This window comes from Trachemys scripta, chromosome 6, assembly GCF_013100865.1.
Source record: "Trachemys scripta elegans isolate TJP31775 chromosome 6, CAS_Tse_1.0, whole genome shotgun sequence".
In the NCBI taxonomy this organism is placed as follows: domain Eukaryota; kingdom Metazoa; phylum Chordata; order Testudines; family Emydidae; genus Trachemys; species Trachemys scripta.
Window position 1 is genome coordinate 31,721,194 of NC_048303.1, and position 20,094 is coordinate 31,741,287.

The following is a 20,094-nucleotide window of genomic DNA, read 5'->3' on the forward strand; positions in this document are numbered from 1 at the left end:
ATCCACATGCCCATCATGGCTCAATACTGAATTGAGATACTGAAACTGTTGCACAGATTCTAACACTATACCATCTAGTTTTACTGGCTCCTCATTGTCCCTCTCAATGAAGTATTGCATATATTCCATTTTTTGTCAGCTGATTTGTAAGCCATTTTTCTTCTAATGCAGACCTACATAGCTCTAGGTTCCTTTCCAGTTCGTAGTTATGGCACAGCACAACGACATCAGCAAAAAGCACGCTCCATGGAGCCTGTCCCCTAAACTCCTGTGTTAAGGTAGGCATTAGATCACAAATAGGAAGGGGCTTAGGGTAGGTCTATGTAAAAGGATCAGGCTTCACTGTAGCCACAGCTGTTTCTCACTACTATTGTGCTACCCTCACATATGTCCATAATTGCCTGAACATGTCTCAGGCAGATTGCACCACAGGCACCATCATAACAATTTCTTAGGAAACCTGTCATAAACTCTCTCTAAATCCACAAACAATAAGTGCAATTCCTTTTAATTCTCCTTGTACTTCTCCTGCAATATGCAGGCTGCAAACACTGTAAACCATTGTTGACCTTCCTGGCAGAAATCTGAATTGGTTGTCACTTATTTGATGCGCCAGCTCCTCCCAAAGCTTTTTCTCAATACTTCCCAGCCATTTCTTCATAGGACATTAAATTTAATGGTCAGTGACCACTACTTTCTTGCATATGTCCTTTATGCTTGAAGACAGGGACCAATGTATTCTTCCTCCACTCAGATGTTCTTCCAGTATGGAAAATTAAGTTGAATAAAGTTAACTACAACCACCACTACCTCCTCTCCTCAGGGTCCAATGGTTAAAATGGCTCAATTGGTATACTGTCCAGGCCCATAGGCTTCCCACATTTTGTCATGTTTAGTGCTGTACAACCTCACCCAGTAGAAACCAAAAATGCAAGCTTGAGTGCACTAATCTCAAAACAGAAAAGAAAAAACTGATTTTTGTCTCAGTGGGTAGGGAGTTTTAGGTTCAACCTACCTTAAAATTGTTGCATTTTGGTGGAGGAAGTTCTAAATATTTACATAGTTTTCTTTTATTTTAAAAGTTTCAGCTTTACTTTTTACTTTTAAAATATACTATAGCAATGTCTACCCAAAAAAAAAAAAAAAAGATACAATGATCTATTGCAAGACAACTACTTTCCCCAGCATACAGGAAGATTAAAAAAGTGTAAGAGTTGCCATGGACCGTTTCTTGCCTTTAACACGTTCCAGCAAAAGGAGATACATTCTAGAAATGATCAGAATAAAAGGTCTAGTTTCTGGATGAGACGTACAGTCAGCAGAAGGGTAATTAAATTGTAATTGTAAGTTAGACGCCCTAGCTTTATGAATTTGCCTCTGGTTAGTTCTCCACCCTTTACAGTGCCTCACTAACCAAAACAAAGATACTGCCTTATCAAGACGGTGTTATGTTACTGGTATCAGTTTTTCATGACTTGATTATACTCTATTGCCATAATTTCCAAGACCATAAACTGGGTGGGGCGAGCGGGGCAGCCACCCAGGGCACAAAAGTTGTGGGGCCAGAAAAATGGGGTGGCAAGTCCCACAGTTTAAAAACTGTTACCTCCTGCCAGGAAGCGATTGATCGGCTGCTGGTGGGAGCCGCCCAGCCTACTTGGACCCCTGGCTCTCTGCACTGTGGGAACTGGGGCTCTGACTGGCTGCCTGACAACCCTTCCTGCACTGCTCCCCAAGCTGTGCCGCCTCTCCACAGCTGGGCGCTCCCCAGGCAGCTCTGAGCTGCATGCTAATGTGCCCTTGCCTCTTCCCAAAAGGAGCCCAGTGCTGCCCACTAGAGCTGGCCTCCGAGCCTGGCTGCCATGAGACACTCCCCGATGTGCTCACTTGCCACTGCCCTGGCGCTCCTGGCTCTGCCACTGTGCCAGAGAACAGAGCCAGGAGTGCCAGGGCAGCAGCGAACGATTGCCTAGGTCATCATGGCAGCCAGGCTACATGGACAGGGGCCAGATCCAGTGGGCAGTGCTGGGCAGGGAGAGGCAAGAACAGGCTGCTGATTGTGCCGCCCCACCCTGCCTGGAGAGCAGAGCTGGGAGGACTACCAGTCAGTCAGCCAGCCAGCCAGCGCCCCATCTTCCACAGCGCAGAAAGCCAGGGGCCTGTGCAGCTCCCACCAGCTTCCAATCCACTGGCTCCTGGCAGGAGGCAATAGTTTGAAAACCTCTATGCTAAATGGAAGGTGGAAATCTGGGGGTGGGGCATGTGACCCCACATACCTTCCTCCTCCTCCCCCCCCCCACCACCTCTAGGGGGTGCAAATATGCTTGCTTGCCCTGGGCGCTAATATGCCTCGTGATGGCTTTGATAATTTCCTATTAATGCTTGGAACCAGGTTGGGAGACAGATTTTTATTCAGTGCAGTTTATAAAAATGGCTGGCAGACCTAGACCCATCCAAGCATAAATTGGTATTAGTAGGAGAGGGCAAATCAACTGGAGAAGCACAAGTCTTCATCATCATTACAGCAATGGCTACTCACTTTCTGTGGCAAGTATGTGTTCACTAATACAGTGTTAGCGGAATATAAGCTCTCTCAGATGTCACATTACTCAAACAATGCTCAACTCACAATGCTCAACCTTATCTAATGCGTATGAGAAGCCATCCTAAGTCTTAAAAAAAAATATGAGATGTTGAATTACTAAACTTACAGTGCCAATCTACTTCAAATATACCCACCATGCAATGGCAGAAGGCACGAATATACCTACAGGTAATCAATCCAGTCACAAATCAGCACTCTAGATATTTTTTGGAAAAGTCTCCTGTGGAAAACACACCACAGGTCAAACTTAGTATCAAATCAAAAACTGTAAGAATAGCCTTCCTCTTCTGTATCACTGAGGATATTTGTCAAGATGCTCTCGGAGAACACATTCAGTAACGCTTCTTCAAAATATGAGTGCACATGCAAATAAGCAGTCAAAGTACCTGAATGCCCTTTTGTGCTTATTAAATTGAGAGAGAAGAGATTCTAGAGAGTCTCTCTCTCTCTCTCACATATATATCACCACCCTTATAGACATTATAAACTTCAGAAAGCTGCTCCTCCATGTCTCCACCTGGCAAGATTCTTGAAGTCACTTAGCTGTCTAGAAAATAACCTGATCAAGGTTGTAGTGCTGACAGTGCTACATCTGGACTATAGCAATCATAAGAGTCATTCCATTGTTTAGTCCAGAAGATTGAAGGAGTCTTTTCATATAAAAACTGGTCTGATCTCTTTCCAGCAGTGCTGGTGGAAACAAAGCAAAAATACTACAAATGTTCTCAGTGCTGACGTTGGGGTACTATTTAGCCATGTGTAGGTCACATCACAAGTGAAGAAAGTCATATACTGGACACTAGATTTAATAGAATAGGGAGGCGTAAAACTAAGGTAAAATAGAAGTTCTTACAACTTGCCTCTCTATTCATCTACTTTCTTCTCAATTAAAATTACTTCCAAAGTACCGGGGGGTGGGGGTGGAGACAGATATCAAAGCCAAGGGGAGGAAAAGAACTGAGGATAGAGGAAGAACTATAACTTGGGTCTTTACACATATGGGGGAGGGGGGACTAGGAGAGGTCAAAAACACAACTATAAGCAAGGATTGGGTTTAAATAGTAGCTTGTAGGGGTTAGCCAAAAATCTGCCTCCAGGGACAAAAAGCAGGTTCGGCTATTAAGCAAATAAGAGGTTCATTTGCAGGATGGGTTTCAGTCATTCATGATCTATGTACATGAGTGCCCCCACACATTATTGTACAATCCAAGTGTCTGGTGAACACTACTCTCCTGAGTTACAGGCATTTTACAGAGGGGAACTGAGGCAGAGAGTTTAGTTAGGTAACTTGCCCACTGCCACACACTAAGCCTGTGGCAGAGGTAAAAAGTGAAAATCTAGAATATATAAATTAGTTTCTCTCTCCAGTACCTTAAGCACAAGGCTGCTATTCCTCCCAGCATGTAAGGCTGTGTCTAAACTGGAAAATTTCAGAAGCAGAGCTCAGAACCAGGCCTAACACATGTTCAGCTGCACAAGGTTAACGGGGTGAGCGGGAAAGACCAGTAGCTGCCAGAGCCTTGTCTGCAGTAGGTGCTACCACCCATACAGCTGAATTGGTGTCAGGGGCTAGGGGACCTTTCTGCAAAGCTTTTCTAGTAGAGACATGGTCTGCATGTCTGGAAAGTTCTCATGACCTTTTACATGCCTGTCTACAGTAAAACAAATTAACTAAACGCAAAGCCCTTCTCTAACCTGCATAAGAGTCCATTTCATGTCTAATGAGTAACTTCTGTGCAGAGAGGAGGCATAATCTGAAAGGCAAATTAGCTCCATAGCTGAGTAACACACTATATAAAAATAGGCAGTTAAATTATCAAATTGTTCAGCTTTCCAACTCAATGTGTCAAGGCAACAGCAACCAAAAGGCTACTGAACGCATGAATAGCTGCAAGGTGATGTCTACAGTGAACCAACATGGTTACTCTCATAATGCTTGAAGAATAAAAGATTTTAAAAAGAAAAAAAAACAGTCCTGAACATGGCCTTCTGTACTCCAGAGCCTTATTGTGTTTTTGGGAAGCCAATGCACTTTACTAAAAAGCTCTCAAGGTACTTGTCAGGAGACAGGGTCCAGCATAAGAGATTACAAGACCTAAACCTGATCTGTATTGAGTCTGGCAGGCAGAAGTCTTTGGCTTGAACGCACTGCCAGGCTCAAAGTCTGAAGCATGTACCCAATATAGCTACAGGGCAATGTGTGCTTGTCAGCAACAGCTGCTGTTCTGGTTTAGGTCATCACTAGCTATTCAGTGACAGACTGCTTGCAGCCAGGATCATTAGGTGCTAGGTTACTTAGAAAATATGATCAGCTAAGGAGGATTAAAAAAAAAAAAACAGTTTGGTGTGTGTTTAAGGGTTTTTGATTACCCATTTTCAGGGAGCAAGAGAAATTGCTATGCAAATGAGCTCTCAAAAAAAGTGACTCGTAAAAGGATTAAAGAGGGCACAAACTCAACTTAAGATTCTTTATACATCCACTATAAAGGACCGGATACATATTCTCTCTCACACACACACACACACACACACACACACACACACACACACAAATTCTGTTCTCTTCTGGTTTTGCTGATGTCAATCACTGACATCCATTTAACTAAAAAAAAAAAAAAAAAAAAAAAAAAAAAGTGTATTAACAAGTTCAATTTTAAATGAATAGACAGGGCATGTTGTAGAATTCACCTCGACCCAGCTAACAGAGTAAAGCACAACTTACCCCAACTACACCAGAGTTTTAAAGTGTGCTACCTACAGGATCACAGTTGTAGTGGTGTAAACCACTCTATAGATTGGGGAGGGGAAGGAAAGAGGGCAGATCAAAAATATGCACTGTGGGTGACTCCCACTAGCAAAAAAATAGCTATATAAATCTGCACTATGGTTGGCACCAGCTGGTAATCAATAATGGCAATTTCCTGATTTGAGCCACAGACAAGGCCTATGAATCCTGTTCCTTCTCAACTTCTCATCTTTCGTCCTCTTTCTCCCATGTCATAATTTTATGAGTCTGGTCTTAGACTGGAGAAGATCTGAATATCTAATGTAAACATTAAGCAGAAATTTTTTTAGAAACCCACAAATACCTTTCATACATAAACCAAAGGGAACACTCCAGGCACAAATCCAATTTATTTTTTGCCTTTGAAGGTTCTTTATTTATGCTTGCCAGGTCCGCAAACACATCCATTGTGTACCCATGTTTGTGTAGCACTCAGAGAATCCTGGATGAAAGAATGTTTTTACTACTAGTAGTGACAAGTTTAACCAAATCATAATCCTTTGCTGTTCATCCCTTCTCACTTTTTGAAAGTTATGTTAGCATTCATATGTTACAATATTCACTTGGTCAACAGAATTCTTCTGGTCCTGAGAAGAAGAATTCCACCCTGGGTATTTTAAAGGGGCTTTCCAGTACAAAAAGTTGAGTTTATTTAAAGTTAAATAACTTTGACTTCTTGTCAAAACATGCTTTTTTTTTTTTTTTAAATTACTCAAGGTTTATTATTTTGTTTTGTCATTTAAGAATCTCTAAAAGCAAGGGGGTGGAAAAAAAAGATTTAACTAGGCAGTTAGCTTCAGGTTCTTGCTTAGTAGTACAGTAAGGAGGAGAAACAACGAGGAGTCCTTGTGGCACCTTAGAGACTAACATTTATTTGGGCATAAGCTCTCGTGGGCTAAAACCCACTTCATCAGATGCATGGAGTGAAAAATACAGTAAGTAGGATATACAGTATCTTTTCATGTGCTATAATATATATACTACTTACTGTATTTTTCACTCCATGCATCTGGAGAAGTAGGTTTTAGCCCACAAAAGCTTATGCCCAAATAAATTTGTTAGTCTCCAAGGTGCCACAAGGACTCCTTGTTGTTTTTCCTGATACAGACTAACAGGCTACCACTCTGAAACCAGCAAGGAGGAGGAATACTGGGTACAGAAGGCATACAAACCAAGATGGATGATGAGGTATGGGACATTTGTCAGTAAGGAGGCGCAGAAGAAGGAAGTGTCCATTTGTTCTTCCTCCACTTTCCCCTACCACTAACTAAACTCTGTAGATTTTACTCACTTGTTCCTCTCCCCTCCACCCCCAATTCCCCCCCTCCCCCCGCGCTCCCCAATAAAAATCTTTTTTACAGATGACTGGCCAGAGATTCTCTGAAAGTAGTTTTACTAAGGCTACGTCCTCACTACGGGGGTGTGTGGGGGTGCGTGTGTGTCGATTTAAGATACGCAAATTCAGCTACGCAAATAGCATAGCTGAATTAGACGTATCGGAGCCAACTTACCCCGCTGTGAGGATGGCGGCAAATCGACCTCCGCGGCTCCCCCGTCAACGGCGCTTATTCCTACTCCCCTGGTGGAGTACAAGCGTCGATTCGGGGAATCGAATGTCGCGTCCCGACGAGACGCGATAATTCAATCACTGAGAGATCGATTTCTACCCGCCGATTCAGGCGGGTAGTGTAGACGTAGCCTCAACTAGGGTATCAAATGATATATTCACACCTTGCAATGCTGCTGCTTTGCTTTGAGTCTGTAATGTGAGTAAAGAGGATTTATAGTTTAAAATGTTCTGCCTCCAACAGATCATTTCATTCTCCTCCCAGTCCCCCACAATCCACCCTTCCACCATTCCCTTCCATGAGCAAGTCCAGCTTTTACTTTAGTGCTGATCAGGCCTAGCATCGCTTTGTTTCAAGATTTAAAAATCTATGCCAGCTACTGCTGTATGTGTTACACCCTGGACATTCCCAAATCTCTATTTCTAGTTCCTGCTTAGTCTTCAGCCTCAGCCCAAACTCCATGTTCTGCTTGTAGCTACACTCATCACTACCGAAGTGACATTACCTCAACATGCAAAGTTGGAGGTTTTGCAGTGCTGCATAATCCCTCACAAGTCCTGCAGACCAGAGATCTGGAAATTGTGGCATGCAAAGCAGACTGCAGTATCGCCAAACACCACTCTCGCTATAATGGCAAGCCTACAGCTAGGATCTGAAAGAGATGCAGAGGCACGAACAATTGAAAATATAGGAAGAGAACAACCTAATCCCATAAGTAAAGTAACACACAGCAAAGAAAGGGCTCCCCCATATGTTCCTTTTAAGAAAAACTGGTTTATAAACAAACAATGAAACAGGACTGTACTGGGAATTCACTCTTGCTTCCAATGTGCAGCTGTAGGGAGGCAAAGAAATCATGTTTCTTTCTAGCTATTACATATACTATGTGTAGCAACAAGAAAGAATTCAGGTGGGTGAAACGTGTGTATCCCAAAGCATTTTATAGAACAGGAATGACTCAGACCCCTTCACACTATACCAGCTTGCTGTACGCAATCCAGTATTTCATATTTATGAATTTTAAGATGTTCAGCTCATTCCACTTGAATTTAGTGATCAAGTAACTCATTTTATGATTTATACAAATTTAGAAAGGGAAGAGTAAGACATTAATCCATTCTCCTGTCACTATACTATGCATGTTCCCTGCAGTGTGTGCTTTCAGCTTTAAGAACAACTTCAACAAAGCACTCTCTCAAAGGATGGGACTCCCAACACTTCCACTGGAAGAGCCATCCAAGAACGTACAATAAACAAGAATCAAGCTGCTATATGATTTCACCTTCTTTTGGTTACTACTGAGCTTTACTTGATATTTTAAAGCCTCTATGAAGGTTCTTGAGGTAAGAGGAGCAGGGAGAAAATGACATGTATTTTTGGGTCTTGCTCTTCCTGATTTCCTTCCACTCTGTGTTCAATCCAACCTGATTATTCTATTCAGGTTCTTATACCACAAACTCATCAGTATGGTATCAATCATCTTAGGTGCCCAGAACTGAATGAAGTATTACAGTCCATATGGGAATCATAAGCACTGTGGAGCAGACAGTATATAGTGTACCTATTTTTTTTTTTTTTAAAACACTCAGAACAGTACATATGGATTCTCTCCAGGCTTCTTGGAGAAAATTCCCCCATTATGAAATTTAAGTTAAAAAATATTCCTTTGACAAAACCGAAGGGCATTCTCCATCAGAAGCTACAGAAAGTTGTATTCAGCTACTGTGAACCCATCCCCTTCAAACTTTCCTAGCCTTAGTAATAGCCTACTGCATGTACAGAATTCTTTCACTAAACTAAAAGCCCTATTTTAAAATACAATTTGCAGGATATAAGAGACGCTCACTTAAATAAGATTTAGTTAGAGCAAGTGTTAGGAATGAAAACAGAATTGAAGAATTTGTACTGAGACTTCCTCCATTCTTTGAGAAGCCTAACATTATCTGTGACTCTGCCAGTTGACTAAGAATATGCGGTAAACTTTTATTGTTGCGAAAAAGGTTAAAAGGGTAAAGTGGCCCAATACTCCATACTAGGACCTTGGAGGGGGGGGGGAAGAGGGGAGGAGAGAAGAGGGCTGGGGGAAGCGAGCAATGAGGTGGCAAAATTATTTAATCTTGTAACACATTGTCACTGTGCTAGTCTTAAAATTACAGTGATGCAAATTAATATAGAGATAAGGCAGGGGGGGGGCGGGGGGGGGGGGGGGAAGGGGCTGTGAACTGTCATACGAAGGGAGTCTGAAAACCAGGACTGTTTAGCAAGAAGAAGCAACAAATAAGGGGACTATGACAACTATATAAAGTAACTGATGTTTAAAGTAGTAAATAGGAGTGCTAGTTTACCTCTCCCATAGAACAAAGAACAAAAGGGACATAGAAAGACAGTCAAAGAAAGGAAATATTTAAAAGACTAAGGCCTAGTCTACACTAAACAGTTAGGTCAATGCAAGACAGCTGATGTCGACCTATCTATGGAAGTATCTTCATTCACTTAAATTTGGCTCTCACCGAAGTAAGCGCCTCTCTATGCCGATTTAGAGACACTTCCCCAAGCAGCATACCATCACAGTCAGTCAATGTCATTAGGTTGATGCAGCATCTGTGTAGATATTGCATTGCATACATCGATGGTTACTGCCTTTCAGGAGCCTTCCCACAATGCCCCACACTGACAACAATCTATGCATGCACTCCCAGTGAGGACATGCACCGCTGACACAAGAAGCCAAGTGTACACACAAGCAATTTAATAACTGTGGTGGTTGTATGCAGTTGTAAGTTAGGTCGACAATTTTGTAGTGTAGACATGGTCTGAGAAAAACAAAAACTAAGTACATAATATATTAGGCTACTGAATTAATTATCACAACGTAACGAGGCCAACAGATAACTAGATACAGACGAGAACATCAGTGTAGACTGGTATTAATCCTCAAGCTTCGAGGCATAACATAACTAGTAACTAACAAGTTACACAAACTTCTTCCTAATATGTGCACTAGAAGGTTTCCAAACACCTTCATCTGGCACTGGCCATTGTTGGAGCCAATATAATTAACTAGATGGACCTCTGAGCTGATCAGTTTGGCACATTGCCATACAAGTCAATGGATATGCCAATGTAAACTATGGAATGGTATTTAAGTTCTCTTCCTCAATTACATCTATAATGGAAGCAGGCTGCAACCTTAACTATGGAGATAATACGTCTCCATAATACCTGTCCTTCAAGCAGAAGGTATAATCATGGTATTTACAAGATATAGTACTACAAACGATCCTTGTTGCTCCAGCCACTGCCAATTGTAGAGCACATTAAAAAAGCCAACCCACCTAAACACCACTATTTCTCTAAGCTTAATTACCTCTTACAAACTCTAATCACCAATTTACAAACCTCACCCTTTAATCAAAACAATTGAGTCACATTCATTTAAGAAAATATATTACAGTATCTGACTTGCATTAAGCAGAGCATAGTAAAGGCCTGATTTCCCATTCTAAGAAAACAGCTAACAAGTGCAACAGTTCAAACACTTTGATAAACTATTCTTATCTGAAATGTAATGGAGGCTATTTGATGATTGTTTTGAGATGTGCGATCAAATTGTTAGGTTATAAAACTCACTAGTATTGCCCAGAAAGCTTCCCAGGAGATAGCGAACAGGGGTGGTGGGGGGGGGGGAAAAGTTCTGTAAAATACGAAAGCTCATTACCCTTTTACAAAAGTTTTCCTGTGGGACAGGGTGGTGTGTGTGTTCTGTAAGTTCCTAATAGGATATTGCTATTTGAACTAATACTTGACCTTCTGCACATTGCCAAGTTTGTTCATTCACAAAGATAAAGGATACAGCATTAAAAATATTTATAACATGTTTAAACTAGTTACAAAAATAGAGAGAGAGACAAAGTGTGTACAGTGGCAATGGCATGTTCTGCAATGTAATGAAAATTTAGATAGTAAGAGGCTTCACTACAGCACTCTATTAAGTCTTTTCCAAGTAGTGGGGTGACAGCTAGATTTTATTTGAAAGTTAATCATTTTTACAATTAAAAAAAGTAGGTAGTTACTATATGTGTGAAAACCTGTTCTATTTTATATTGGTTTTGCAGAAATGCAATATACTTTTACTGTTCCACATTACAGAATAACGAGCCTTTGCTTAGGAAGGCATCTCCCCACAGATCTTGACAAAGAGGCCTCCAAAGCATGCACCACAGCAGTTCGCTGGAAAAAAAAAAAGTTGAGTCAGAGTATTATTTTCAGAAAGTTCCTTTAGGTGTTTTGATTAAGTTCTCTCTTACCACATGTATCATTAAGCTTCATACCTAGCATGTTAAAGTTGGCAAAGGAACAAAGGTAGTAGATGCCCTTTAGACAGACAACATGCCACTTAGAGACCAGTTTTGCCAAGTCAAATAAGTCTTAATTTAAAAGCAGCAGACAAAACGCTACACGACCACCCAAACTTTACATATTTTAAACATGTCATTCTATGTGCCTTCAAAGTAAAGGAGAATTTTAAACGACTACAAGATCTTTAATAGACCCACCTGCCAAAATCCAAAGGAGACGAGAAGAGGAAAAAAAAAAAAAACCACCACGAAGAAAAAAAAATGAAAAGGAGAGAAAAAACAAACAACCACACCATAAAGAGTTGTCACTTTTGAACTAACTGTTCAAAAATGCTTCACACTTCCACTGTTTACAAACAAGAAACTGTTATTAATGTTACCTTTCAATATTTAAAATGATTTTGAAAGCCATCAGCGATGCTGTTTTACTGTGTATTTGTTCTATTACTAGAAGTTACAAGAATACTGACAGACATCGAGACATTTATTAGATATATAGAGCCAGACATTTGCAGAACTATAAATCTTTACATGAGGGATGGGTGTGTCAAAGGCTCCTCTTACTTAGATGCATGATAGCACACACCTCATGGACATGAGCTGCTCAGATTATTGGAACTGGCTGTCTGAAGTGACTTACTCCTGTTTGCATGGCCCTAGGCCTCAAGGTCTTGTAGCTCAGTGATTCTCAGCCAGGAGTACATGCATCTCTGGAGGTATGCAGAAGTCTTCCAGAGGGTACATCAACTTGTCTAGTTGCCTAGTTTTACAACAGACTACATAAAAGAGCACTAACAATGTCAGTACAAACTAAAATTTCATACACACTTACTTTGAGGCCAGAAGGGACCATGATGATATTCTAGGGAGTCAGATTAAACTAACATTGATATGGGACTTCACCAAGCAATTCCTGCATCAACACGTAACTCTGTATACAATCCACCATATCCTAGTAAGTTATTCCAGTGGTTAAATTACCCTCACTAAAAATTTTGCATCTTGTTTCTAGTCTAAGTTTGTCTAGCTTCAGGTTCCAGCCATTGGATGTTATGCCCTTGTCTGCTAAATTAGGCATGTAGAGGCTTACAGGCAGTAATCAAGTCATCACTTATCTACCGCTTCATCCTATCTTGGGCAAATTAATAGATTAAACACAAATATCTGTCTCTCGCTGAGAGACAGGTATTCTAGACCTCAAGTCATTCTAGTAACTCTTTTTTGAACCCTTTCTAATTTCTCAAAATCCTTTTTTGAAGTAGTACCAGAACTGGCTACAGTAGCCATCTCACTAATGCAATAGACCAATGGCATTAAACAGCATTTTCTGAGATGCCAGATAAGGCAATGTCCAAATTCTGGCAGGCCAAAGGGCTCTTCAGGTGTGTTCTCTCTAGTGAAACCAAGTCAATTCTTCATCTAGTTGGCAGGGATTGAGAATTTATGGCATGCATGCCAAAGAGGTCATGCTGGCTGATTTTTGAATGGCACGCAGACTGTTAATCCAATCAAGTGCACAGCTGGGGATGCACTTCAGTTTGTTTCTCCTCCTTTCACCATCATGCCACGTATATATAAAGTCAGTTTATCCAAATTTCAACTAACGAAAACCCTGGTTAGCCGAATGAGCAGTGTCTCCCTGATGCTCATTGAGGTAATCAGGATTTATGGTCCTGAGGGTGGAAGGAGGGAGGAGGACTGCTGCAGAAGGCAGGAGCCTCCTTAGTACTTCTTGAGTGAGGAAAGATAGGAGGAAGAGGGGCAGAATAGGGAAACTGGGAAAGACCCAAAGAAGCAGGTGTGACTCCCCTCAGAACCATCCCACCCCTGCCTCCTGCTGTCTGTGCTCAGTTCATGTCCATGAGGTGCCTGCCCAGCACCTGGGGACCCTGCTGGAAGGTTGGCCCTGATACCTGGCTCCAGCTCCAACCAAGGATGGCCTTGCCAAGCAGCTCTGGCTGAGTGCTGGGGTCCTGGCAGCTCCAGTCGCTGTCGATCTTGGCTGCAGCATCCCCAAGCTGACCTGCCCCCGTGCCCTCCTTCCCCTGCAGGATACTCTGTGGCTGGGGAGGAAAAGGTGCCACCTAGCAGAGGACCACAGGGGCTGGAGCTGCCCATGAGGGCCTTCCGTTTAGCCCACTGGGCATCAGCTGTTCCATCCTACTCCCTGCTGTCCCCTTCTCTCTTCTGTCCAGCTTGGAATCTCAGCAACTCTGGTCCCTTTCCCTCCCCGGCTGCAGGGCATCCTCTGAGCTGACAGGTGCTGGCCTGGGCAGAGGCTGGGGTGGGCATCTCAAAAGCAGGTCAGTACAGGGATGCTACAGCCAGGACCAGTAGGGCAGTACATGGGTTGGAGCTGTCTGGAGCCCCACAGCAGAGCTGGAGCCAGTTAGTGGTGCTGTTCTTACAACAGAGCCCCCAGAGGGGAGCAGGTTGGGAACAGCTGATGCCCAATAGGCCCAATGTAACGCTTGCAACTGAAGAACACTGCCATACATAGCAGTATCACCACCTCCCTGCTTCTACTCGACATTCCCCCTACCTACACATCCAAGGATCGGATTTGATCTCAGCCATCAAATCACACTACGAGCTCAAGTTGAGTTGGTTATTTACCAGAAACTCCCAACCGTGTCTCTGCTTTAAAAAGCAGTACTCGTCCTATAAGCAAAGCCTATATTCTCAATTCCTAGATGCATGACACACGACAGCCAATATATCAGTTTTGCCTGCAATCTGAATGCATCATCATATATTAGCACAAAACTTTCAGATAGTAAAGCGGTCATCTTTTTTCTAAGGCCACTTGGTTGCACCTCAGGGTGTGTGGACTAATTATCCACCTCAGTGTCATTCTATAAAGTGCCAAACTAATTATACAGAAGAATCAATCGGTTGACTTCACAAAACAAATAAATCCAGTGACTCAGTTGGAAAACTAAACAGATTTAGTGACCTTAATCTGATATGAAGTAGGTAAGGCGTGTTCAGAAAGGTTCTCTTGCATATCCTACAAAGGAACATAGTGTATGCTCTCAATCAGTTTCTGAAGTTCTGGCTTTAAGTCCATGCTTTTACTGAAAAAAAATCTTGAGGATCTCTTCATTTGAGTTGTCCAAAAAAAAAAAAAAAAAAGCCACAATAGTATTGTATTTGGGCACAATTTCTTATGCTAGTTAAATTATTTGTGTAGAAGATGTCAGTCTTTCTGTTTGCCTTATCCGAGATCTGGAGTATTAACATAGTAATGTCATATACCCTTGAAGTAAAGAAAAAACAAAAGAGCACAGAAAGCCAAGAATTATGGAGCTTGCACAAAGTCCTCTGAAGTTGATCAGAGTATTGGTTTCAGGAAGCAGGTTTGTAATAAGTCAACAATAAAATATTTGCAGTTAACGGTATTTCAGGCACTCAATCTAAAAAGCAGTACATGCGTGGGTTATATATGTATATATCTCCTTAATTAAAAGTTATAAAAAGTCCTATATAACCTAGCTGTCACAGGAGGCTCAAACGTGACTCCTCCCTATCTGAAAGGCAAAAAAGTTTATGCCTAAATAAGCTTGGGATGGAGAGACCATTTTTAGTTTTTGTTGTTGTTTATTTTAAGTTGAAGTCTAAAAGATACGGAGATGTTTTATATTATTGTGTATAGTTTACATTTTTCTGATGCTATCCTTCATTGCACTTGAAAAATGTGCAAATACATCTAATTTGCATGTCTAAAATTAGACAGATATGTAATTACCATGTTCACTTGTGCCCATGCCAATGGATGATTTCACATCTGTGCCTAAAAAACTTAATATTTATTGGCCAGTTTGCAGTTGGCTTCCTTGATAAAGACTTGATAAAGCCTGCATCTTTGTGAGAGTCCTGAAATATGTTACACTTTTCTTTGCAAAAAAGGCATGATGAAAGTATATAAATGTATGAAGTTTCACCTTGATTACGGAGATGAAAATTTCAGTTTACTCTATGAATTCCAAATTTCATATTTTAAGACACAAAAACCAATATATTAATTTGCTGGTTTTGGAGATTTATGTTAGTTAGTTCCCTCCCTGAAACATTTGTAGAGCTTTTGTTTAACCATTTTTATGGCATTTTTGTCTATTTATTTTCAGTCATAAGGTCTAGCTTTCTAACTGTGTACAATACGCAATACAGTGCTGGTAAAAGAGTGATCATGCATAAACAGTATCTGGTATGCATTCAAAACATACACGGGTTGCATGGATTTATGTTTCTGACATTTAAAGTAAATGGTTACCTCCATCCCTGAAATTCTTCAGAAGATACTTCACACTGACTAATAATTTAGCACCTGGAGTCTTAGCAAGTTGCTACATGATTAAAAGACTAGTAGAGACCAAGATGTTTCTAACACGATTTGGTCAGCACCAAACATTTCCAAGCCAAAGTCTAATCTGAACTAGGCAAGTTTTGGGCAAGCTGTCTTGCACACAGTCTTGGCTAGGGCCAAGATTAAATCCAGTTAAAAACACAGTTCAGAGTCAAATTGTTCCTTGTTAACTTGTGTGGTATCACAGCACCCAGCCCCTTTTCTGCAAGCTGCTTCTAAGCATCCAAGTCTCACGGCCTTCAGACTCTGAAGGATCCAAGAATTCACCACGTGTATCTTTTGGCCTATAAAAAAAAGTTCACCTCTGCAGACAATATGCAATATAAGCAGAGCCCCTCACAAACTGAGGTTTCTCTAACAAGAGACATATAGCATTTCAATTATTTACAACTGGCATTGCAGTCTGTTCAGAACAGATGTAGAAAGAGAATTTCCAGAAGCACTGCAAAATACAAAACTTTACATTAACATACATAAGCCAAACTTCAGTTTATTTCTGACTAGTAACAATCAGTTATTGGCCACCTACAGGTTTCGATGACTTCAAGAAAAGGTAGTGGAATCACTAAGCTGAAGTGAAATCTGGAAGTTATTTTAGTTACCATAGCTATCAACAAAAATAAGGCTATATAAATATTTTATTTCTCCGGTATATTTATCCTCCCTCTAGATCCAAATCAGTATCACAACGATGACCTATTGGAACCTCTTAAGTCTTTTCCCCCGCCCCGCCGCACACAGATGGCTAGAAATTCAGCTACTTACAGAGAAAATGGGCAGGGTGAACCCCACTGCATATAGGACAGTGGACGTGACGGTACTGTCATGGAATGGATACTTGATGCTGTCATCATTACAGAAAAAGCCTCTCTGATATGGCTTTATTTTGGCCAAGTTTAGAACACCCAGGGGTAAGCCAGCTGTTGGGGGAAGGGAAAAAAAAGACACAGATGGTTAAATTAAAATTCACTTTATCAGGCATGGAGAAAGCTTCAGAACAACATGCAAAACTTAAGTTTCCCTTGAGTCAGTGCAGAATATTAAATACCATGCAATGCACACACTTGCCCAACCCTTGCTATAGCCAATGAAAAGGCTGCCTCTTAGTTAGGAACAATACATAATGTCACCTGCCAACAATCGCAGAAATTGGAGGGAGGTAAAGGAGTTCAAAGTCTTGTTTTTTTTAATTGATGAAAACATTGCCAGGTACTGAGCCAAGTACTAGCCTTTGAAACTGATGTGCCACTCAACTCCAATTTTAGTTAACAAGAATACTGGAGGGCAGAATATGGCCCCATTATTCTTTTTTAAAATGACATTGACCTTTCATTGAATTAACAGTGTGTAGAACTGTTTAAATATCTCATTAAAAATTCGAGTTCTGAAGCCAAAGGAAGGAGAACCTTTCAAACTTTTTTTTGGAGAAGGAAAAAATAAGACAGAACCAAGTCTCATGATGGGAAAAAACAGTTCTGAAATGGGAAGAGGAGAGGAATTTCAAAGACACCGTCAGGAAACTGGACATCTTGAATGGAATAAGCTAATTTATAAATTATTTTTTAAACATTGTGACAAAAAGCTTGCTTGCCTCATTTTATATAATTATTGTAGGCTTTAAATAGGACATGCATAAAGTGAATAGGATATGGCCCTTTATATTTAGAACTCTTCCAGTAGTAATCTCATCGATTTAATATATCATTTCTAAAAAGGTAGCTGTGAGCCAAATAACCAAATCTTTATAATCTTTTTACGTGAAGAGAACATTTACATTAATCCCCTTACCATCGGGACTTTCAGGGCTGGCTTAACAGTGAGCTTGTTTACAAAAATGGATTTCTACTGTAACATTCCCCATTTCACTGCAGTTCTACAAGTCTGGATACAACTTTTACATAAAGCAGAACAGAAAGACTCAGTTCCTCTAAAGAACAAAGGACATGCCTCTACTGGCTAGAGAGCCATTTGAATTCAGTGATAACGAACTACTCCAGTAGGTTTCAGAGTGTACAGGTATCAGCAAAAACAATGGGGAGTCCTGTGGCACCTTGAGACTAACAAATTTATTTGGGCATAAACTTTCGTGTGCTAGAGTCCATTTCATGATCTGATGAAGTAGGTTCTAGCCCACGAAAACTTATACCCAAATAAATTTGTTAGTCTCTAAGGTGCCACAAGGACTCCTTGTTGTTTTTACTCCAGTAGGGGCTACTGAACGTTGGCTATGCTAACGGACACAAATTTGTAGAGATATTAATTCCTATTAAAGATTCATATCAAGTTGTTTTTTCTTAAACTGTGTCCATTCCTTAATTCCTAACTTATTAATTGAAGAGGGTGGAAGAAAATCAAATTTGTAAAGTTTCAAGTAATCCAGTCAAGAGCTCTGCACTCCTAAAGATCGAACTGAAAAATGCAGAGACCGAAGATGGAGGTGAGCAAAAGCTACACCCTGGAATCCAAATCCCTACAAATTTTGGAGTAAGTGTGGGGGAAGAATCTCAAAGGTCCAAATCCAAACCAGGCCTGCAGTTTTGGTTTCGTGTCACAGCCAAAACCATCTGGGGCCCAAATTTTAGTACATAAAAGACTCAAACCTTGTGAAGGCAGCTCACCAGAGTTCAGCACCTTCAGACTTTTAAGTATAAGCCTGATTCACCCCATATCCTAGCCTAAACCTATGTCAGATCCAAAGCACCGCCTCATTTATTCATCTCTGAATGACATCTCTCCTTCTCAAGTTAAGCAGTGCATTTCCTTCAAAAGCCTTTACACAAGACTTTAAAAGAACAGAGGGACTCAGAACTCCTTCCTAATCTAAGGAGTCCAGGCTTCCATATTTTTGTTTATATAGCAGTAAAAAGAATTTCAACACATGCCAGTAAGTAAAATACTCTAACTTAGAATGGGTTCAAAATCTTAGCCCTAAAGAACTTACAATTCAAAATATTGAAGAGTATAGTGCCTTGAATAAAGTCAAAGAGGCATGTGCCCATTATCACCAACAAGCTTCACAGAAAAGGACCTGATTTTGAAGGAGAAGAAACAGGGTAAAAGACAACTCTAAGGCACAGGTTAATAAGTAGGAGCAGAGGAATAATCAGACAAATGCCATAGAAAGGTAGTGATACTCAGGCTTTTGCAACCTGAAATAGGGAAAGAAAAGTCAGTGTGGTGGGAGAGGAGTACAACCTTGACATCAATGTTTGTGCATTCATGCAACAGACCCCAAATTCCAGTTCATTTGACTTTCACAACACTTCAGAGAGTCTTTGTTTTTGAAAGCCCACATCTTCCTGGATTCATTCATTAAGATTGTTTGTGGTCAGAATATACATAGATATCTGTATAAATATAGTTTAAAGTATCTACCAAAACTTCTTAATTTTTTTAGTTTCTATTTGTTTCTACCAACTAATTTTTCAACTTTCTCTAGTATCTCTGCATTGTGAAATTTATATAATTAGAACAGCTCTCACTGAACTCATTTTTTCCAGATTCCAAAGCAGCTAACATTCTATTCAATAATCCACTAGTCACCTTATCAATATACAAACATAATTGGTGTTCCCCATATTAAGTTGCCTGTTAGTCACTCATCCCTTTCATCCTCAAGACCACTCCAGTTTCAAAGTTTTGATCTAGAGTTCTCAGTGTGTGGTAGTTCTCTTCCAGACACCTTCAACTTTCAGAGATGAGCCCCCTTCCTTTCTGTATCCTTGTAGAGACCCTCATCTACCAGAATTACAAAATGGTATGCACAGACTTCCGATCACAGCAAGTGTTTACAAGTAGATTAGATTTGGAAGGATTCGATTTTTATCTGTGCCAGTGAGCGTCAATTTCACCACACCACACCAGATGCACATATATTTCCATTGATAAGAAAAATTTATAGATGGGCAGAGTAAGAAAAATGCTGCTTGAGAACTTAGAGTTTGATTTCTGGATATTATATTTATTTTGGCATGTGATATTGACAACGTTGGTTTTAATGATTATAAAGCTTTAATTTCTTGAATCTCAACATCTGTCATTAAATAATTGTCTGACCCCCACATTGTCCTAAATTTTGAACAACTAAAGATTTCCAAAATAAATGATAAAATAAAAAAATGCATAAGAACCAACATGGATAATATCCATGTAAATTTTAAAAATTGATATCAGCCAAGCCTATTTATTAGTTATATCCAGGCAAATAGAGAGCTTCCTTAATAGAAATGCAAAGTGTCAGGTCTCCTTCTATGGGAGATGCTGAGAAAGGAGCATCAAGTCTGGCTTTGAAGAACTGGAATGGGAGGCAAATCAGCCAGTTTTTGTTCATCCCTTGCCCCATCTCCAGCTATTTCAAGCCCCCTCAAGTCTAGTCCAAATCACAGAGCACCCTAATTCCAACAGAGGTCAAC

General features: G+C 40.6%; 1 protein-coding gene across 3 annotated transcripts in view; it reads right to left on the reverse strand.

The window, feature by feature from the left end:
* Window positions 1-20,094, reverse strand: part of PLPP1 (phospholipid phosphatase 1) — a 124,836-nt gene that overhangs the window by 88,344 nt on the left and 16,398 nt on the right. Inside the window, exons 2-3 of one of the 3 annotated variants that reach the window (XM_034773808.1) lie at window positions 18,624-18,710; window positions 16,448-16,602 (exon numbers count right to left, since the gene is read on the reverse strand). The exons of 1 other annotated variant lie outside the window; for it this stretch is intronic. In XM_034773808.1, coding sequence (XP_034629699.1) covers window positions 16,448-16,602; window positions 18,624-18,681 — 213 coding nt within the window. In that variant the 5' untranslated portion in view covers window positions 18,682-18,710. The remainder of the gene's footprint in view (window positions 1-16,447; window positions 16,603-18,623; window positions 18,711-20,094) is intronic. One more of the 3 variants, XM_034773806.1, reaches the window with a different exon arrangement.